Genomic DNA, 22,904 nt, shown 5'->3' with positions numbered 1-22,904 from the left:
TCAGACAAAAAAGTTGATCATCTACCTCACATATTTTCATGTACTACACCATGAGAATTGAAATGTTTCCAATCAGAAGCATGCTAACCTAACATGTATTCTTGAAAATACAGATGTTCACATGAAAGGCAACCCAGCTTTCTCATTCCAGGGGTGACACTTTCATAAGAGAAACTGGGGCTCTCAGAGTAAAATAACTTCACTATGCTTCACCATGCCTCAGCTGAATCTGGGTTTCAAAGAACAAATGATTTCAGTATATCTACGTCTCCAAAAATATTTTGGAATATGTTAGTGCTTAAAAAAAAAAAGTTGCTTGTTTATCTAAAATTCAAGTACTTTATCTGTCAGGACAGCCTGGGAGGCTAATCCCATGTTTTCCAGTTTTAACTGTAAGGATCACCAGAACAAAAGAACAATGAAGGAGAGAGAATGAAGCCAGAGTTAGTATTTTAAAGTAGCTGGTCCACAGTGACCTCCCGTGGCAGTCACTGAGGTCTCCTTTTCCCAGGTGTATAAGGCTCTGGATCCAAAAAAATATCTCCCAGTGGAAGGAAGCACTGTCCCTGCTCCCTCCCACCGAGAACTTCATGGGCAGGGCACATTATTCTGCTTTTTATTTGGATCCAACCGGGGGAGCCTGAGGTCTTGATCTGACACCATGGTGTGTGGGCCACTGCTTTGGAACACAGCTGGCTAGAGAACAGCCATGGTCTTCTCATAGTCTGTCTATAGTGTACCCATAGAAGCACAAGGCCTCAGATACTTCCTAGTGAGATGTCTCTGCTAATTTGAAGTATGGGGAAATTTCATTAGAGAAAGACATTTAGAGTGTTCCCAGATGTTAAAAGATTGGCTTTTGATACCCATTCAGTAAAAAACCAAATCCAGTTGCAAATGTGGGTCTGCATGTCTTTTATAAATTTTGTAGCCCCCATACTTTTTTAAAAAATCATGGAACAGGGGCAGGGGTAGTGGCTCAGAAGTAGTGTGCTCGCCTAGCACGGGTGAGGCACTGGGTTCAATCCTCAGCACCCACATAAAGATAAAAAAATAAAGGCATAGAAAATAATGGAATCTCCAATAAGTTAACTGAGATTAGACTTCTAACTTTTCACACTTCTAGTTCATGTTTTCTTTTTTTTTTTCCCCCAATATGAGAGGAAGCTGACTTAGGAGTCAGAACACACTCCGAAGATGAGCTGCCTGAATTTGAATCCTCATTCTGTCAGCTACCAACTGTTTAACCATCCATAAGTCATTTGCCTCACTGTGCCTCAGCTTTGTCATCTATGAAAGAAGAGAACATTATTTCCCACCATGTAGATTTGTGAGACTGAAATAACACCTAAGAGGTGCTTGGAATAGAGTCTATGTGTGGTAAGCACAGGTATACATCAGTACTGATTAGTGTTCCATATAGGATTTAGCCTCAGACAAAACAAGAAGGACAACTGATAATTCAGCATTCCTTGACTTCTTTATCTTTAAATTCAAAGTGCCACGCTCCCACTTTAGAAGGCAACAAACACTCCACAATTTGTGCAGTTTATCATGGAAGAATGAAAGTAGAATGCAGACATCAGGTTAAGATTGGAAAAGAACACAGAAGTCAGAAAAAGGAAACCATAATTTTAATCTGTCCATACCAGGACTCTCAATCTGACAGCCTATCCAAATATATATGCATGATATATTTTGTGAGACCAATGTTCATTAGCCCTTGAATTCATACTTATTTAAATCTAAAAAGGGACATCTTAAAACTGAGTTGTTTGATAAATATGTCTTTGGTAGAAGGAACGATGGTTCCACCATGATTTATAATATTGTCGAAAGGCAGTTCTTTAAGTAAAACCATATGAGGGAATGTTTTATAGTCAGAGATCCTGTTTCTACCTACCAAACTGACGGAGGTCCAAGCAGAGATTTGCTCCTTCCACCAATGTGGTGTTTCGGCAGATGGTCCACAGATTGAAGTACATATAAACTGGCAGTGAAGTGAATGCTGTGACTCCCAGCCAAGCCAACATGAAAAGGTATGTCAACATGATAAACTGCAAGAGAGAAAAAAATAGAGAGAGAAAACACGTAGTCTACCAGAAAAGAAGAATTTTGTTTTCAGTCCACCAAGCTCAACACATAAGGCTTTTAGTGTTACACTACATAGATGACTATCACAGCACTCCTAGGGGCCACAGCACTGGAATTTGAGAAATGGTGAATAAAATGGGTTATATGAGTAATCCTGCTGGAATATCTTACCTTGGCAGAGGTTCTGATGTGCAAAGCAAAGAATCATCCATCCACATTTCAATGACTGTTTAAATTATGAAGTTATTTTAAAAATCTCTCTACAATTGTTTTTTTAAGTCTAGAAAATTTCAGCAGGTCTACTTAGAGGAGATTTTACAAAATGGGGAATTTGCTGTAAAAAAATTCAAGTGAATTAAACTGTTATTGGTAAAATCATATCACAACTAAACTGGAACCATTTAATATTATAAATATTTAAGCTACATTATCATTCTAAAATTACCACTAAAAATATGGCAATTCTCAAATCAAATTAGTGCAAAATAACATTAGCACTAATGTTGTGAACTTTAAATTTTATTTATACATGTTAATTTTACTTTTGCTATTTAAAACTACTAAAATATTATTTTACCTTTGAAAATAAAGTTTTAAAATTTATCAGAAATACTTTAAAGCTTATAATGTTTATTAAAAGGAGCTGTTGTATCCTAGATAGAATTGAATGAGAGACACAATTTTTATTATTATTTGTAAATCTAATAAGCATAGATTTACACAATATTTTATTGCAAGAATGATATAGATGCTTGATAAAAAGATATATATAGATGCATTTATTAGTAAATGATGATAGATGATAGATGATAGAGTGGATTAATGGATGAATGATAAATGATAATATCTACAATGTAATTCTTGGCCATCAAAAGCTATTTCAACAAGTATTTATTTCTTCTGAATTTCAGAAACATAGTTCTATAGAAAATTCAAAAAAAGCATAGTGTATTTGGAATTAAGTTGAGCACCTCAGGTAACTGTATTTTTAAATGGCAATGAAATATATAATAAATACTTTCAGTGAAACTAAATCTCTTATTCAACTCTATTAATTCCTTTGGTGGTCAATTATTGCTACACTTTACCCCTTTACCCTATGATTTAGGTAAATATCAAGTGAGCCAAATATATTAAATAACTCACATTATATATACTAAAGATAGCACCTTTGAAAAATAGTAAAATTGGTGTCAGTGTCATGATTGAGGTTATTCATCTATATGAAGTCTTATTGTGATTAACCTAGTCAATTATAGGGATTAATGACAGTAGGAAATTAATGTAACAAACAGGAAGAGAGGCAAGATGTAAAGCTAATGAGACTTGAAATCAAATCTTTCTGTAAGTTGCCAAATGTCACAGTACTTCAGAAACTCAGAATGTGATTAAACACATGCTTTCTAATAATTTGGTTTTATGTCATCTAAAATTTGACTTCCAGTTGTTCACTACCACAAAGTGGTGGTGGTTGCAGGGAGAGTTTGATGAGCCAATATCTGTCCCCAAAATGTTCTTAAGCTGTGATTTGGCAGTTGTGTTCAAATCTTGTACATCTGAGATGAGACAAAGCCTGGTCTAAAAATACTGGCATATAAAACTTGAACATGAAGTTATTTAAATCAGTGAGTGAATGACAGCAAATGTCCTTGAAAGTGATTTGTTCTTTAAATAGAATTATCAACATTTATATCACTTTTAGAATTAATTAATCTTCCTCATTGAATACTAAGCAAAGGTTAATATACATAAAGATTAAGGCAAGATTTGGGACATGTACATTAATAACACTTTGTTGTTATTTTACTGATCAAAAGAACAGAAATATTCCATGTAGAAATGTAGACACATCAGGTCTCAAAACACACTTGACTGAGTGTGGTAAAAACTGTGTCAGTCTCTACTAGAGAAACAGAGCAATATATCTTTCACCTTTAACATTAATAAACTGTATACTATGTCATAAGTCATCTTCCATTTAATTCCAATATGTAAGAGATTAAATTTACTTTTTATTTGCTTAATACACTGTGAATTACGTTAGGGACACTGTGTACCTAATGTAAATGTCACATGTATTTCATGATAAAAGGGATCTTACAGCATATTCATTAAAGACACAGGTTTTCTTGCTGCCTGAGTCCAGGCTTTATGCCTCTGATTTTGCTTTTGTGAAATGGAAAGAGCTCTAAATTAATTTCACAGTTCCAGTAAAGCTTAAATGAGATAATGATGGAATACATTTAGCATAGAACCTGGTATCTAAGTAGTTGTGACAAAGTAGTAGCTGTTTTTATTACTCATAATATTATTCTGATTATTACTACTATACTCTTTCTGAATAAGACCATAAAGAATAAGGGAATTAGATCTCATTTTGTGTTGGGAGGAATTAAATGAATGAGAAGCTCTTGGGCCTGGCATAGTTATTTAAAGTGAGCTTTCTCTCAAGACAAAAGGCTCCAGAATTTCTTAGGAACTGTCCCAAATGTGAAGAGGCTCTGTTAGTAGAAATTCTTTGGAGAAAGAAAAAGCTTCTTTATTAACATTTTCATTTTTTGCATATATAGATCTCAAGGCTAAAGCATAGTCTGAAGAACAATGAGTAGGGAGGGTATAGCATCCAGAAAGATGTTGCTTTGGATAAGTAAAAGCATCTCTGAGGTCCAGGGAAGAGTAATTAGCATGCTTTGGGCCACATCCTCTCTATCTTGTTTTTCTTTCTGTCTGCCCTGAGGGATTTTTCAATAGCTTCTTCAGAAAGTGTTGTTCACTGTGGAACCCTGATTTAGGATTCAATAGGTTTAGATTCAAATGGGATTGAAACACTTTGAACTGCTGCTGCTGCTACTTTACAAGGCGATTTAAGTATGATTTCCTAAACCACAGAGGTAGCTGACTCATATTTCCATTCTTCTTTCAGATCTAATGTTGTAACAAATTAATAAAGAAGGATGCTACAGATAAAACATTGTGGTGAGAAAACATATCCATTGCTATTAATGAGGAAGCTGTTCTAAGAAAAATATATTTCTTCTTCAGAATTTTTACTGTAAACCAGCTTATTTCAGAGTAGTAGTTCATATCCATGAAATACTTAAGGAAGCTAAAAATGTAATTCTACCTATTTTATAAAAATGTTTTATTTTTAGTATCTGATATTTAACCAAACTGAAAAATTGTTCAAATTAATCATGCATCATTCCAGTTAGAAAAATTTTATAGGTAATCAATAAAATAGTCCATAATTAAAAACTTATTTTAGCTTTTCATTGCTATTAACGTGATAGTTATATATTTCTTTGTTTTGTATTATATTAATTAATCAACTGATTTTTGATAGTAAAATTGCAATGTTAATGATGAGTGTCAATTATCTGAATATTAATAACTTCATAAGCTAATTTTATATTTATTAGAAAAACCTCTGAAGATGTAAAAACTTCTGATTTTGAAAACCTTTTTGTTTGCAATGAAATGCTTTCTGAAATTCAACTCCCTACTGGGGAACACAGTGGGAATAAAATAACTGGAAGAAACTATAAAAGTATCATTAGTAAAAATTCTAAAGAAGATATCAGATGAGCTGGTCATTCTTTTATGACTTGGACATATCACTTAACCCCTAATAGGCATTTTCTTCATCTGTAAACTGGAAATTGGAAAAACCTCTCACACAGGGCTTCCATGAAAACAAAAGAGAAGATCCTGGATTAAGTCACTTGGCAGTAACCTTGGTCCACAATAAACTCAGAGAGGAGATTGTTTGATTTAAAACTAATTAATTGTACTTTTAAAGGTTATGTACAGATAGAAAGGAAATGATTTATGTTCCATTCGGTGTTTATTGTTTTGAACAAACACTGGGTTTTCATTTCTGGTAGTTCCAGAAGTAAGGATGGATTTTGCAGAAGTTACAGATGACTCTATATGAAATGGTCTTTTTGGCTTCTCTCATTTCAATCATATAGTATCACTCATCTATATTAAAATGAGGAACACTTTCTCCTTACTCACAAAAGAAAAAAAATCACTAAAATGTCTTTATTTTGTATTATATTAATTAATTAACTTATGTTTATAGTAGAATTGGAATAAATGTTAATGGGGAGTGCCAAGTATTTAATTAATAGCTAACATATCCCATTATTATATCATTTCAACACCATGTCATCAGAAAGTGTAAAAGACTGTTAAAACAAGAATCTTCTTGTTATCAAACTTGTTTTTCTTTTTACTCATAAATTTGTTGAGCGCCTACCATGTGTTAGCATGGAATTTAACAAAATCATTACAAATTATTTGTCTCTGACATGAAACTAAATAAAACAATATGGATTTCTTGCTTTGATGTCAACCTGGATATTCCAATCACTCTTAGAAATCTAAGTGAAGAAATTCAAACAGAAAGACAAGACCTAGGTTTTCTTCTTCTTTGTAAAGTGTATGTATTTTGCTCCTTGATTATGTAGCTATTAAGACGACATTGTGCTTAACTTGAAAATTACTTGTAAAAGGTAATAATTTTTTCATATGAACTTCTACAAATGTTGATTTAATATCTAAGAAAAACACAATTTCTTGATTTAGCAGGTGTCAGTGGAAGTAAAAATAGCAGGGTAGAAGTCAGTAGTACAGATGAAAAGAATCCAGCTGTCTCCTCTGACTTCAAAAGTCTGTAGTCTGAATTACCCAACTGCTGAAAAGAATATATCAGTGAATAGAATGCTATGATAAAATTAAGAATTTCAGGTAAAAGAAACATTTAAAGTTAAGGGAAATGAACCAAATGGATCTATTGATATACCTAGAAGTCTTTTTATAATCAAAAATACCAACAAATTGTTTATAAATTCCCTTTCTCATTAACTCTTTCAAGGAATAGGATATAAAAATACTTCACAAAGATCTTAGCTCAGAATTCTATATTTCACAATAGCATATTTTAATGATCTTTTCTCATTTTGGAATGGATTTAATGAATATCAATCAATCATGTTTGCACTTCAACAAAAAAGGAAATATCTTTAGATTTCACTAAAGGCAGACATATCTCAGGGTTTAAAGAGCTCATGATCAAGCAATTTCACAGGGTAGACATAGGCTAGGGAGTGCAGTGTCTAGTGGTGGTTTTCAACCATGGCCATGCATTAAGATAATCTCAGAAATTTGAGACAGAAAGAGATGCTTAGACCTTTCTGTACTGATTCTATATTTTAAAAATCACTGCAGGTGATCCTGATGGGTATCCAGTGTTAAGAACTACTGCTATATTAGAATGGAAAATCTCATGAGTATACTTGATGTGAGGCTTTTTTGATCTTCATCATTAGACTTTATAGGATAGTATTGCTGAAGTTAAAAAAATGGATAATAATCCGGCAGTTCATGTAAATGTGCGTATGCATTTATCAGTGTATTATGATGATTAATTATTCAGAATACCAAGGAATGATATGTCTGGGTACTAATTTACAGTCCCACCAACAGTGTGAAAGTGTTCCTTTTTCTCCACATCCTAATATTTATTATTTTTTATTCCTGATGACTATCATTCTGATTGGTATGAGATGAAATCTCAGTGTAGTTTTGATTTGCAGTTCCCTAATTGCTAATGATGTGGACCACTTTTTCATATATTTGTTGGTTGTTTGTATTTCTTCCTTTAAAAAGTGCATTCACTGCATTTTTAACAAGCCAAAGGTTTTTGTTAACTATTAACTTAGCCAATTTCTCAGTGCCATTTTCCCAAAAAAGTCTATGGAAAAGTGTGTCTGCATCACACATTGACATTTCTTGCAATATTTCAAACTTTTTCATTATTATATCACTTATGATCTGTGGTCAATGATCTATGATGTCACTATTATAATTATTATACTTATATAAGATGGTGACCTTAAGTAATAAATGTGTTTTCTGATCACTCCACTACCTCTTGGTCATTTCCATCTCTTTCCTTCTCCTCAGGCCTGTCTATTCCTTGAGACCTAATAATATTAAAATTAGATCAGTTAACAACTTTATGATGGTCTCTGTTCAAATGCAAGGAAGAGTTCCATATATTTTGCTTTAAATAAAAGCTAGAAATGATTCATCTTAGTGAGGAAAGCATGTCAAAAGCTGAGAGAAGCCAAAGGCTTACCCTCACCTGTCACAGTTAGCTGAGTCATGAATGCAAAGGAAAAGTCCTTGAAGTCCCATTCCAGTGAACAAATGAATGATAACAAAGAGGAACAGCCTTATTGGTGATATGAAGAAAGCTTGAGTGGTCTGGATAAAATATCAAACCACATATAATGTTCCCTTCAGCCAAAGCCTAATCAACAGTGAGGCCCTAATTTCCTCAATCCTATGAAGGCTGAGAGGTTAAGGAACTGCAGAAAAAAAAAATATTAAGTTAGAAGAGGTTGGTTCAAGACATTCAGAGAAAGAAGCCATCTCCACAACATAATGGGCAATATGAAGCACTAAATGCTGTTACAGAGCCTGCAATAAGTTATCCAGAGACTTACTTAAGACCTCTGATGAAGCTGGCTACACCAAACCAAAAATTTTTAATGTAGATAAGACCTCCTTCTATTTGAAAAAGACACCACTTGGGACATCTTCAATGCCTGACTTCAAAGCATCAAAGGACAGGCTGACTCTCTTGTCTAGGGCTAATGCAGCTCATAACTTTAAGTTGAAACCGGTGCTCATTTATTATTCAAAAAATCTTGGGTTCTTAAGAATTATACTAAATGTACTTTGACCATACTCTATAAATTTCACTACAAAGTCTGAGTGACACCATATCTGGATTACTGTACACTTTAAGCTCACTGTTGAGACTGTATTAATACATTTTCTGCTACATTAATGAAATATCTGAGGCTGAGTAACTTATTTTTAAAAAAGGTTTATTTAGGTCACCATTCTAGAAGGTCAAGCGTATGTGACCAGGGTTTGTTCTAGTGAGGAGCTTCAAGAAATGGTATCACAATCTTGGAAGCACATGCAGGAAGAGATCACATACCAAGACAGGAGAAAGATGGAGTCCCGCTATATCTTGTGAAGCCAAACTGCCAATTGATATAAGGATTTCCCACTAAACTCCACCTATTAAAGGTCCACCATCCTTTAATATCACCAAACTGGAGAACAGCTTCTAACACATGAGACTTTGGGGGACACAACACTTTCAAAGTAAAACAGAGACCTATTGCTTATGAGAAAAAGATTCCTTTCATAATATTGCTATCCATTGGCGACACACCTGGTCACTCAAGAGCTCTGATGAAGATGTACAAGATTAAGGGTGTCTTCATACCAGTTGACACAAAATCCATTCTGCAGTCCACAAACCAATGAGTAATTTCAAATTTTAAGTCTCATTTACAAAGTATGTTTCATAAACGACTTAGATAGTGACTCCTTAATGGATTTTGGCAAAATGTGTAAAAATACTGATAACCATCTGAAGAGGTGCTAGATGCTATAGAGATCATTCACGGTTTGTGGGAGGAGGTGAATTATTAAAGTAGAATTGCTAAAGTAGATAAAATCAGATATATTTAAAAGGAGACATTATAATAGATACCTCAGAAATACAAATGATCCTAAGATTATTATGAACAAATACATGCCAATGAATTGAAAAAAAAAAAAACATGAGTCATAAATAAGTGCCTGAAAACACCAAAAAATCCTACTTTTATGGTTTGGATGTGAGGTGTCCCCCAAAACCTCGTGTGTGAGGCAATGCAAGAAAGTTCAGAGAACAAATAATTGGGTTGTGAGAACCTTAACCCAATCAGTGAATTAATATCCTAATGTGACTAACTGAGTGGTAACTGGAGAAGGTGGGGTACTGGGGGTGTGGCTTTGGGGTATATATTTGTTTCTGATGAGTGGAATCTCTCTCTCTGCTTTCTGATCATCATGTGAGCTGCTTCCCTCTGCTACATGCTTTTGTCATGATGTTCAGTTCCACCTTGAACCCTGAGGAATGGAGTCTGCTGTCTATGGATTGAGACTTGTGAAACTGTGAGACCCCAAATAAACTTTTTTTTCCTCCACAGTTGTTCTGGTCAGGTCCTTTAGTCACAGCAGTGAAATAGCTGACTAAAACACATACCAAGATTGAATAATGAATAAACAGAAAATGAGTGAAGACCACCAACAAGTAATGAAACCCAATCAGTAAATAAAAGTCTCCATTCACAGAAAATCCCCAAACCAGAGGGTTTCAGAGCTGAAATTTACCAAATATTTTAAAAAGAACTTCAATTCTTCTCAATTTCACTCAAACTACTAAAGAAAAAAAATTGAAGACAAATAAATGCTTTCAAACTCATTCTACAATGCCAACATCACCCTGATAGCAAACCCAGACATGGATACAAAGTAAAAACTATAGACCAATATTCCTAATGAAAATAGATACAAAATCCCTTAACAAAATACCAGCAAACTGAATTCAACAATACATGAAAAATATCGTTCAACATGCTCAAATGCAATTCATCCCAAGAATGCAAAGAGCATTCAACATATGCAAATCACTATACATAACACATTGTGTTAAAAAAATTAAGCACAAAACAAAGTGATCACTGCAATATATGCAGGAAAAGCATCTGATGGAATTCAATAGCCCTTCATGATAAAACTCTTCTAATAGAAAATTTAGGTAGAGAAGAAACACACCTCAACACAATAAAGGACAGATATAACAAATTCATAAATGACATCAAATTGAAGGGGTAAAGTTAATAGTTTTCCTCTAAGATTTAGAACAAGTCAAAGATGCCCACTTTGACCACTTTTGTTCAGAATTCTACTGAAAGTTCTAGCCACAGTAACTAGGCAAGAAAAAAGAAATAAAGACCATCAATTGGAAAAAATGAGGTCTGGTGGTATAGCTCAGGGTTAGATTGCTTGGCAAGTATGTGCAAGGCCCTGGGTTTCATTGAAAATTTTTTATTTTTTAATTTGAAGTAATGATGTTAAATTGTCCCTGCTTTGCCGATAATATGATTGCATTTATTAGAAAACATAAAGATCACCAAAAAATCTGTTAGAATTTATAAATTAATTCACTAAACTGGTAGGATATAAAAATCAACCTGCAAAAATCATCAGTATTTCTATAGCCTATCTGAAAAATAAACCAAGAAATTGACTTCATTTGCAATAGCTACAAAAGAAGAAAATACTTAGAAATAAATTTAACCAAGGATTTGCAATATTTCTACAGTGAGAACTATAACGCTTAGATGAAAAAAATTGAAAAATTCACACATAAATAAAAATATATCCTGTGCTTGTAAATTGGAAGAATTAATATCATTAAAATGTCCATACCACCCAAAGTGATTTTTAGTAACTTGATTTAGGCCCTATCAATCGACTAATGAAATTCTTCACAGAAATAGAAAAAAAAATTAAAATTCATATAGAACCACCAAGGACTCTGAATAGCCATAGCAATCCTGAACAACAAAACCAAAGCCAGAGGTATCATGTTTCCTGACTTCAAAATGCTACTAAAGTATAGCAAGCAAAACAATATGGTGCTGATAGGAAAGCAGACACATTGAGACACAGAATAGACTTTAGATACTGAAAATAAATCCATGCATTTATAGACAATGGATTTTTGACAAAAGTGCCAAGAACACACATTGGAGGTAAAGGGAGTCTCTTCAATAAATGGTGCTGGGAAAACTGAGCATCAACACACAGAACTAGACCCTTATCTCTCACCATAATTTAAAATCAAATCCAAATAGATCAATGAGCTAAATAGAAGACCCAAATGTACAAACACTGTTAGAGGAGAACAATGGAGAAATGTTTTATATCATTAGACTACAGAAGAATTTTGGGGGGTAAGGCAACAAAAACAATAGGATTACATCAAACTAAAAAGTTTCAGCACTGCAATGGAAGCAATCCACCAAGTGCAGAGACACTCTACAGAATGTGTAAATGTTCATATTTGCAAAATATGCACCTGGAAAGGGTTGATGTGCAGAATATACATGAAACTCAACTCAGTAGTCCCCAATCCCTCCAAGCCCCCAAATACTCCAATTAAGAAATGGGTGAGACTTCAACAGACACTTCTCAAGAGAAGACTATTAAAACTATTTGCAATCTATGACTTTTATTTCATTCCTAACATAGTGATTTATGATAAAATATATTTTAAAGATCTTTTTAAATTTTTATTTTTAAGTTATCAATTGAAAAATTATAGATGTGTATATTTACTTATTTTAATATTTTTCAGTTGTAGATGGACATAATATCTTTATTTATTTATTTTTATGTGGTGCTGAAGATGGAACCCAGCGCCCCACAGTGTGAGGCAAGCATTCTACCATGGAGCCACAGCCTCAGACCCAGGTATGTATATTTATGGGATGGAGTTAACATTATGAATTTCTCCCTACCCCAAATATTTTTCTTCTTCATTCCAGATTTACTTATCATCAGAGATATATTTTAGGATGAGAAAGACATATTTCTGTGGTCTTCAATCCCTCATCCAAAACCGTCTAATCATGAGAAAAACAATACACAAATTATACCCAAGGTAACATTACCAAATACATAGATAATATTTCTCAAAATTGTCAAGGTTATCAAAAACAAGGCAATTCTTAGAATATGTCCCCAGTTGGGCTGGGGTTGTGGCTGGCCGGTAGAGCACTCGCCTAGCACAAGCGAGGCCCTGGGTTCTATCCTCAGCACCACATAAAAATAAATTAATTAACTAACGATATGGTATCCAACTACAACTAAAAAATAAATATTAAAAAAATGAAAAGAAAATGTTCCTGGTCAGTGTAGCTTAGGGAAAAATGATTAAATCCTTAATAGGATACTGTTACAGAAAAAAAAAAAAAGATTTAGTAAAAACTAAGGAAATCTGAATAAAGTTTGGACTTCAATGGAGAGTAAATATTTATATTGATTTATTAATTATGATAAATGTACCATACTAATGTAAGATATTAGTAATTGGACAATTGGGTTTCATAAATATGGAAACTCTGTACCATCTTTGCCTTTCTGTAAATCTAAAACTATTCTAAATGAAAACACTTGTTTCTTAAAAAAATTATTTTAGGATTATAAAAAATAAACAATCACAAATTTCTTGTCAGAAATTATATCATAGGATGATATGTAAGATATGTCTAATGAAATTTGAAATCCCACTGAATGCATAAAATGTATTTTAAAAAAAGTTTGGCAGAAGACTATACAACATGACTTGAATAATCATCAAAAGAACAACCAAAAAAGAACATAAAACCAAAAAAAAAAAAGTTGGCTTAACATTTCAGGAATTTATTTTAATTATAATTGAGTTACAATCAGAACTTATGGCGAGCTGAGTGGTTCTGCATGATTAAACTTTTTTTTCTCAATTTTGCATTTCTAGCCTCTGTCACTAAATCTCTCATATTTGAAAATCTAACACTAGAAGCCTCTTTACATTTTGTAACAGGTTTTCTCATTTCGGCCAATGCCATTATATAAGGCTAATCAAAAATTTCTGTCCAATTTTACCGCAAGAAATTAAAATGAGTGAGAATTTTGATTGGTTTCCTCCTACATTTTATGTGCTGAGACTGTTAACATCTCAGTAGCTACACTGACATTGGCCTATAGTCCTAGAATTTGGGTTTAGTTCTGAGCCATACTTGAAAATCTACTTCAAAAACTTACAGCTCATAAAATCCTGGATCTTTCTTCCATAAAGCAACACTTTTGAAACATTATTTTTAAATATTATTGGTCTTCCTGAAACAGTCTGCATTCTCCTCTTTTTTATTTTTAGTTTTTCCTACTGAAAAACCAGGGTTAAAGTGTATTGTTCTAATCTGAAAAAAATCAGGGTGACTTCCCTGTGTTAGATTTGCTGTATCCTATGGAGAGATGAGGCTTTATTTTAGGAACTCTGTATTGGCAGTCTTGTTCAAAAAATTGCTTTTTGTTTGTCTGTTTATATGTGTTAATCTTAAAAGAAGATAAATTTTTGGGACAGTCTAGAATGAAGGTTTCCTTGATGAAAACCCTGCTTACAAATTTACCTTAAGATTCTTTACAGATAGCTATCAAAAACATCCTACTCATGGCAAAGTATCTTAGAGTACTGAATTCTTTTATCTTCTGCACAGCATCCTTTTATTGCAAAAAGAGACAATTTACAATTGTGGCTATCAAATTCTCTTCCTGGTAGTTTGGCCATCCATAAAGTTGTACCAGTATCTACCTCACCCAGTTGTTTGGAGGATGAAATGGCCTAATAGTTTTTAAAGTTCAGAGTATGGTAACTGGCATATTAAGCACTTAACAATGTTTCATAGTATTATTACTGACTTTGAGCTACAAAAATGAACTATGAGTTATGACATATGGAACAGATTGAAAGCTAATTATATAGTGTATGTTTTGCAGGTACTAGCCTAACATGCTGTGATCAAAAGCTACGATATCTAAGGTTAACAAGAAGGGTATTTAAAAATAAACAAGTAGAATGTTTCTTCATTTGTAAAATGTATCTGCAAAATGAGGTAATAATAGTAACCACTTGTCTTGGTTGCTTTAAAAACTGTATATAGTATATTGCTGCTGTTTTAAGAGGACATATTGTTATGGATTCAATTTTGTCTTTGCAAAATCATATAATGAAATCCTACTCTTAGTATCCCAGAAAGTGACCCTGTGTGGAGATTAGGTCTTTACAGATGTAAGCAAGGAAAAAATGAGGTCAATAGAGTGGACTCTAAGCCTGTATGACTGGAGTCCTTATACAGAAGGGAAATTTGAACACAGATATGCACACCAGACTTTTGAATGATGGCACCAAATTTTTGAAATGAATTTGAATGGGCCTTGACAGGGCATGAGAGGAAGCAACAATGCAGATCAAATGTGCTTTCAAGAGCACTAAGAAAGAATATTGATTAGCATCCAAGTTTAGTGATATAATTCTGCTTTTTAAATTAATTGCATTTGTGCTGATGTAGTTTCAATTAGTAACCATTTTGTTTTTTATGTGGTATAGAGAAACAGGAATAGGATAACAAAGTTCTACTAGTATTAATTCAGGAAGCTTTTCATGGAGTTGATGCAAAAAAAATGATTCCACCTTTTAGTATTATTTACTATTACTAGTCGAAATGCATTGATAAAATTTCAGAAACACAGACATTTTTAAAAGTAAGGAAGAGAGGAAGAGCAGGTTAACTCAATGAACTTGAAGATATATTCTACCTACAAATAGGAAAAGGAAGAGAGGAGGAAGAGATGGAGGTGGGGAGGATGAAGAGAATAAGAAAAATGAAAATAAGAAAGAAAGGAAAACAAGTACCAGAGAGCACAGAGGGCAAATCTCCCCCAGCCCCTGCCCCAGGATTTCATGAAGCCAAACTGAAATGGACCACACACAGCTATTCACTTCCTGAGCCTCAAAGTCCTTCCCTTCAAGAAGATAGTGTTGGGGTAGCTGAGCATGACCCAGAGCCCTCTTCAATGTGCAGAGGGATGTGGCTTCTACTTCTGCCTCAGTGCTGTTCATTCCCTGGGTGGCAGGGAGAGTGTTAAAAGAGTTAGGGCAATCTTGGTGGGCTGAATCTCTGCTGCACAGCCACCATGGGAACCAACACAGCTGCTTCCACCCTTCAAGCCTGTTGGGTGGGACTAGTGACACAATTGTTACTATTACCACACACACAAAAAAATGTGGTTTATGATTTGCTTTAGAAGTAGTTATTTGAGATTCCTTTAAGATGCTTAACTGGCACAAAGACAAGTAGTTACACACAGATATTCATTTCCTTCTGTGATTATTTTTACTATGAATTTATTTTACAATTCTGAACGAAACAACAAAATTGACTGCAATAGTCCTGGCCAGAGGGCCTGATACCAGAAATGTGCTTATAGACAGACACCTTTATCTCTCATGGGTTCACTTTTGTAGCTTTGTGGAGAGCTGGTGTGAACTTTAGAGATGATCTTGATTTTGCCAATGAGTAAACTGTGATCCAGAGGAGGAAAGTGAATTTCTGAGGCTCACAGTGGTATCACAATACTATCCCAATCATAACAAAAAAACCAACATTAAATTAATTTGCTATATTCTGGCCATTATTAATTTATTTCAATACAGTGGCAAAATGGAAATGATTCTAAAATAAGAGGCTTTCTTTTTACTAGAAAAAATTTCTTAGATATCATTGAGTACTAGCCTACTGAATATTTATGTTGCTTTTGTTAATGCAAGATCTTTCTGTATATTAATTTATTCTAGATTTGTAATTTGATATTAATGCTACAAGGAATGTAGGTGGTAGATGCAGTTTAAAGCCCCTTAGTCACATTATTTAAATTCCACTTTTATTCACATTAATGTCTTTTACTTCCTTGAGTACAACTAAGCATTGTCCACAAAACAGAAATAAATGAGTATCACAAAAAATTATTCCATAGATAACTACAAATATTCACAACTCAGGCAAATTCTCATCTGAGATTCCTATCCTAATGATATTGAGCAGCAACACAGAACTTGTTATAAGCAAGGGAAGAAAAAGTTTGTTGGTTAACAAATATTTTTGAACTTTTCTGTGAGGTTGAAGTAAATGATATCATTACGTATTAGAAAGCATACTTAATATGAATTATATTCTATAATTAAACACATGTCTTGTACAGCAGAAAAATAGAATAAAAACTTCAGTGTTTCATTATAAGAAAATTATTCTAAGACATACAAAAGTACTTTCAACCATATTACTCTGAATTTTCACCACTCCTGTGCATTAGAAGATATATAAATGCTTAGTCTACATTGTAGTATGTCTAGCAATATGAGTATAAATTTGATTTACCACTAAATATCATATCAAGAAAGATTTAGGGTCAAAATTCATATAATTCTTAAGTCATCACAAAATACTAGAGTTACCCCAAAATTTATATAGTAAAATATAGAGATATGTTTAGGTGGGGTTCAGGTATACATATTGCCTATAAATTCGAAATAGATTTTTCTGTTATTCTGTATGGGAATGTCAAAGTCCTTTGTAAAAAGTAATCATAAATCAGTAGGCACTTTTGCTGCCTCTAGAAACAAAGCAAGTTGTACTGCATATAATTTGAGAATTTGAAAAGAATTTTCACAAGAAAAAAAATCTTAATTTGGAAGTAATGTCATCAAGATTTAAGATAGCCCATCAATGAAGAGAATGTTAATGTGTTTAAAAAATACTTTCTTAGCAGATGAATGTAAACACCTGTGTGCTATTGAAATAAACCCACATTAAACACTAAATGCAGAGAAATAACATACCCAGGCGCTCACGCATCTTCCGCAAGTGGTGATTTTGAAATCCCCATAGAGATCTTTGATTGCACCAGTTGTGAAGAATCCTTCCACCATCAGCAGAATGCCATACACGAAGAACGCAGCTGCAATGCCGTAGATCACATACTTAAAGATGTCAATCCTGGGGGAGAAGGGAAAAGTGTTGTTGGTCTGCAGAAATTGATTCTGGTATGCTCAAGGCTCTTTTGGAAGGAAAGTTGGAGAATGTTGATATTCACGGTGGAGGCTGAATTTACAAACATTTTTGCTTCATATTTCTAATGTATATATACATTTTGTTCTGCCACTTCTAATATTTGTCCTGAAGGGATTTGAGGTTTTCATGTGTGTAGGTGTCTTCTTCCCTTCTAGCATCCCCGCTTCCCTGGTTACATCCATGTAGTCTTGGATAAGCAGTGAATTATATTTCCAAAGAAGTTTACTTAAATTCATTTGATAAACAGGATAATTTATCTGACTAGTACAAAATGTGAATGTAAGCATTTATATGTAGAACATTGAGATTTTAAAACATTTTTTAAAAAGAAAACTTTACAGGTAATGATGTATTTTGCATAAAATGACATACTTAATATGTCTTTCCTATGAATAATCAATTTTGTTTTATTTTATACTTACCTTAAGCCATCATAAATATTTGCTGCTGTTGCTAATGCAATCTCAGTAATAACAAGGATATAATTTTACAGATAAATTGTAATTTATCTATAAAATTTAGCCAGAATCACTAATTATACAGAACTGGGCATGAATTAAACCATAGCATATTTCCATAAAGGCTTGGGAAGATACTTTTCCTTTTCTCACAAATGATTGCCCAATAGAAGAAAAAAATCACATAGCTAAAATAAAACATTTACATAGGAAATATAAAAGTGCACACACAGAGAACTGATGCATAGATAATAGATGGAGATAGGGAGTAAGGTAGATAGGTAGGTTGTTTAGATGGATGGATGAATAAATAAACAGATGACAGATTGATAGATGTTAAATAGGTAAATTCATAGTCCATAGCTTTGCATCTAGGATATGAATATTCATTGGGATTAAAGAGAACAACAGTGTTTTTGTGAAGTGAGTTTTTATTTGCAGTTCCTAGTTTTGAAAATATTTATTCTATATTTATTCTCCAAATGGTATCTTTTAAAACTATGGGAATATTTACCATCATTGTGGCTTGGAGTTAAAGATCATTCCATTAAGATTTATTATTATATATTGTTATAACCAGTGGCCATTTTACATTCAATGTGGTCAGAGTTGTAAAAATGCCAGTGAAATGTAGATGTGATATACACCAGTTTAATGCTCTACTTTTACTTAATTTAAGAAACGGATCATCTACAACATTTGTAATGTATTCACTGTATGTATGCATTGTTTATGATACAGGACATGACATTCTAACCTAAAAGTCAACACAGCACTAATATTGATGTACCTCGAGGCTAAAAACTTTTTGGACACAGTGGGGTGAATTTGATGAGTAAGACATAATTGCATAATTCAGCAAAATTCATCCATGGTGTTTTGGTAGGGATTTCATTAAATCTGCAAATCACTTCCAGTAGTATGGACATTTTAATGATATTTCTTATTCTGATGAAAAGAATAATAAAATAATTTAAAATAATCAGTGTAGTATACTGAACTGATCAAAATAAAGTGGACTTTGAAAAACAAGGTTGCAGTATTGTTACTAACATTGCAATATTTATGTTACAAATTACAGATACGTTGTTTTGTAGAGTTCTATACATGGGGAACAACTGAAGCCACTTCCTTTCAAAGGAGGAAGAAATAAATTAGCTGTTTTAGTAACTGTACATTTTGTATACTTTTAAGTAACTCTTAAATATTACAGAAAAATAATGTTTTATTGTGTTCCTCTAGACATCTTTCAGTTCTGGTTAATTTTAGTGCTAAAAAATTGTTTTGTTTTAAGACTATTGTAAATTTATTAGATTTCTTGATCCTTATTTCATCACTTCTGCTTTCTTCTACCATGTGTATAGTTTCATTTTATTATATTTAGATACAAATTTAGTGTTTATTCTTTGAGTGATATAAGAATTGGACACAATTTTATTTTTCAAACTGACTACTTGTCTTACCATTTATTAAAGTATAATCTTTGATCGACTTATTTCAATACTACCACTATCCTAAAATACAGATAGATAGATTGATTAATCGAGCTAAGTCTTGATGTGTCCATTTCTATCCTTTCCATTTTATCCCACAAGTCTGTCTGTGCATGTGTCAGTCAGTACAGCATTGCTCTAATTATAGAGGCTTTGGGTGTATCTTGATATCTTCCAGGGTTAGACACCACCAAGATCTTCCTTGTCAGTATTTTCTTAGCTCTTCTTATGTTTTCATCTTTTCATGTGAATTTTAAGTTTAACTTCTTTCATTCTAGAGAAAAGCTCACTGAAGTTTGTTTTAGATTTCATTTAATTTGTAAATAAATTTTGAGAGAACTAATACTTTAATAATCCTCACCAAGAACCAGGGGTGCCTTTTCATTTGTTCACATCAACTTTTATAACTCTTGGGAACATTTTACTTCTTACTTCAGGTCAATTTTAAGTACTTACAGTTAAGTTTATTTTTTGGCTTGTTTTGACCAATGTAAACAAAATTTGGCTTTACCACCAAATCTTCTAATTATTATTTGTCTATACAAATGTTGCTGCTTTTCATGTAGTTTTTTTTTAATCCTGTACATTGCTGAATGCTCCTATTTTTTGAATTGGCTTAATCATTGATCCTTTAAGATTGTTCCAGATATATATCAACCTATTATCTCAAAGAGAGTTTTATTTCTTATTTTCTAAGTCTTAGGTGTCTGATCGTTTTCTCTAATCTAACTGAATTAGCAATTACATCCAGAATAATGTTGAGCAGAAGTAGAGATTATTCTTACCTTCCTTGTCCCAATTTTAGTGGGGGTGTCTGCTTGAATAATATTCTAAGTTTAGATTTGTTTATATGTATATATATGTATGTGTATAAATATGTATGTATGCATGTATACATATGCCCATATATATATGTATAACATCTATTGCTATTTTTTTATTTTATTGGTTCTTTTTAGAATTATTTAACAGTACAGTCTATTTTGATATAATTATACAAGAATGGAATATATCTTATTCTAATTAGAACCCTAGTCTCATAGATGTACATGTTGGTGAGACTCACTGTGGTGTCTTCATATATGTACATAGGAAAGTTATGTCAAATTCATTATACTGTCTTTCCTTTTCCTATCTCCACTTCCTTCCCTTCATTCCATTTTTCTTATACACTGAACTTTTATTCCCCCTGCTCCCCTTGTTGTGGGTTAGCATCCACATATGAGAGAGAATATTTGACCTTTGTTTTGGAGGTCAGGTTTATTTTACTTATCCTGATATTCTCCAGATCCATCCCTATTGCTATTTTAGACATTTATTAGAAATCAACATTTTTACTAATATAACTTTTAAGTTTAAATAAAAAATATCAATAAAACATTGTGGGTGTATGCCTTTTTTGCAGGTATTTTGGAAATAGGCTTAATCCCTCCATTGAAACTAGAAATAGATTTTCTGTTCAGCTTTCCTATGCATCTTAGAGTTCCAAATTGCTGTTTATACCTATCTAGATTCTTCTCACATAAAAAGTAGGAGATTAAAATTGCAGAGAGAACTATACAGCCATGCTTTCTTTGCTCATGTATCTCTAAAATTTTCCAATGTTTTCACTTTCACAAAAAGTTTTTATTAGCAGAAAATTGTAAAAAGAGCAAAGTAAAAACACCTTTGGTTATGGTGGTCAGCTAAAAACCTATCCCTCCAACATCGGCTTTATAATCCCTGAATCCTATGACTCTTACTTGATAAGGCAAATGAGTGAATATTACTTAATATTACATAAATTATGTTGAAGTTAAGGATCTTGACAGGAGAAAATGATCCTGTATCATTCAGGTGGGTCTTTAAGCTAATCACATATATCCTTAAGGGGAACAAGCAGAGAGAACTTTGAGAGAAACACACAGAAAAAAGAGAAAGTACTAACATGGAGACAGAGATTGGAGTGAAGTGTCTTCAAGCCACAGAATGCCAGTACCACCAGCTCCAGGAAGAGGCCAAGAACACCCTTGCATTCTGGAAAGATCCAACCCTGCAGATACTTTCACTCCAGACTTCTGGCCTCTCCAGTATATATTGCCTCCTTATTTTCCTCCTCTTCTTTTTCCTCTAATGCAATGCTGGGGATTGAATTTAGTGCTTACTCATTCATTCTAGGCAAGTGCTCTACCTCTGAGCTGGACCCAAACTCCATTTTTTGTTTTGTTTTAAGCTACCAAGTTTGTGGTGACTTCTTTATGATGGTGGCAAGAAACTAACATTTATTGATTCGTCTGAATAGGAGGTTGGTTTGAACGATTTCTGACATTGCCTCTATGATGCACGCTATAATCATGTATTAGAAAACAGAGATTTGACAGAGATGCTGGAGTATGTAGTATCTCTTCTTAGAGTTGGAAAATCTTAATTTTAACATTTATTGTTGAATTTGGAGAAGGGACCACTAGTCCCTTCTTAATCAGGTTGTTATTAATCAGTTCAATGTGTTAATGGATAAGCAATAAACATATTTTCCAGTATTGGGTATAGATATATTGAAGTTAATGGTTCCATTTGCTTTTCTATTAGAATTCAGAAGAGAACACAGTATCACAACTTTAAAGAGATTTTGAAACTGCTTTGAATGTTCACAAATGTCATGCAGAAAATTCATGTTAAATTATTTTTATTGTGGTAAAAATCCGTGTAATATTTAATCTCTTAGCAGATTTTAAGAGCATCTTATGGAATGGTAAACTCTAAACACTATGTTTTGTGGCTGATCTAGAACTTTTTCATCTTGCAAGACTGAAACTTCATACCCATTGAACAGCAACTCATTTATTCTCCCACCAGCCCCTGGCAACCATCACTTCTGTTTTTATGAGGTTGAGAATGTCATATATCTCATATATATGGAACATGCAGCATGTTCTTCCTGGTGGCTGCCTTATTTCACTTAGACTAAAGCCCTGTCGTCCATATTTTAGAATCTGGCAGGATTTTCACTTTGAATGTCTGAATAATATTCCATTACATACATAAACCATATTTTCTCCATCCATCCACAGATATTTAGTATGTTTCCACACTTTGGATATTGTTATAGATGATGCAATAAACATGGGAGTGAGGGTATCTCCTCAAGATTTTGATTTCTCTTCCTTTGGATGGATACCCCAAATTAGGATTGCTAGATTCTATGGTAATTGTATGTTTAAAAATTTTAAGGGACCTCTGTACTCTTTTTACACAACAGCTGTACCATTTTACATTCCTATCAACTATGC

At 33.2% G+C, this 22,904-nt stretch overlaps 1 protein-coding gene across 2 annotated transcripts in view; it reads right to left on the bottom strand.

Annotated features, from left to right (window-relative positions):
• The window catches only part of Gpm6a (glycoprotein M6A), a 313,002-nt gene that overhangs the window by 11,799 nt on the left and 278,299 nt on the right, over positions 1–22,904 (bottom strand). For both annotated transcript variants that reach the window (XM_026389725.2, XM_026389726.2), the window contains 2 exons: positions 17,453–17,609; positions 1,904–2,057 (listed from right to left, as the gene is read on the bottom strand). In XM_026389725.2, coding sequence (XP_026245510.1) covers positions 1,904–2,057; positions 17,453–17,609 — 311 coding nt within the window. The remainder of the gene's footprint in view (positions 1–1,903; positions 2,058–17,452; positions 17,610–22,904) is intronic.

Source organism: Urocitellus parryii, chromosome 14 (genome assembly GCF_045843805.1).
Source record: "Urocitellus parryii isolate mUroPar1 chromosome 14, mUroPar1.hap1, whole genome shotgun sequence".
In the NCBI taxonomy this organism is placed as follows: Eukaryota; Metazoa; Chordata; class Mammalia; order Rodentia; family Sciuridae; genus Urocitellus; species Urocitellus parryii.
This window is presented reverse-complemented; position numbering and strand designations above follow the sequence as displayed.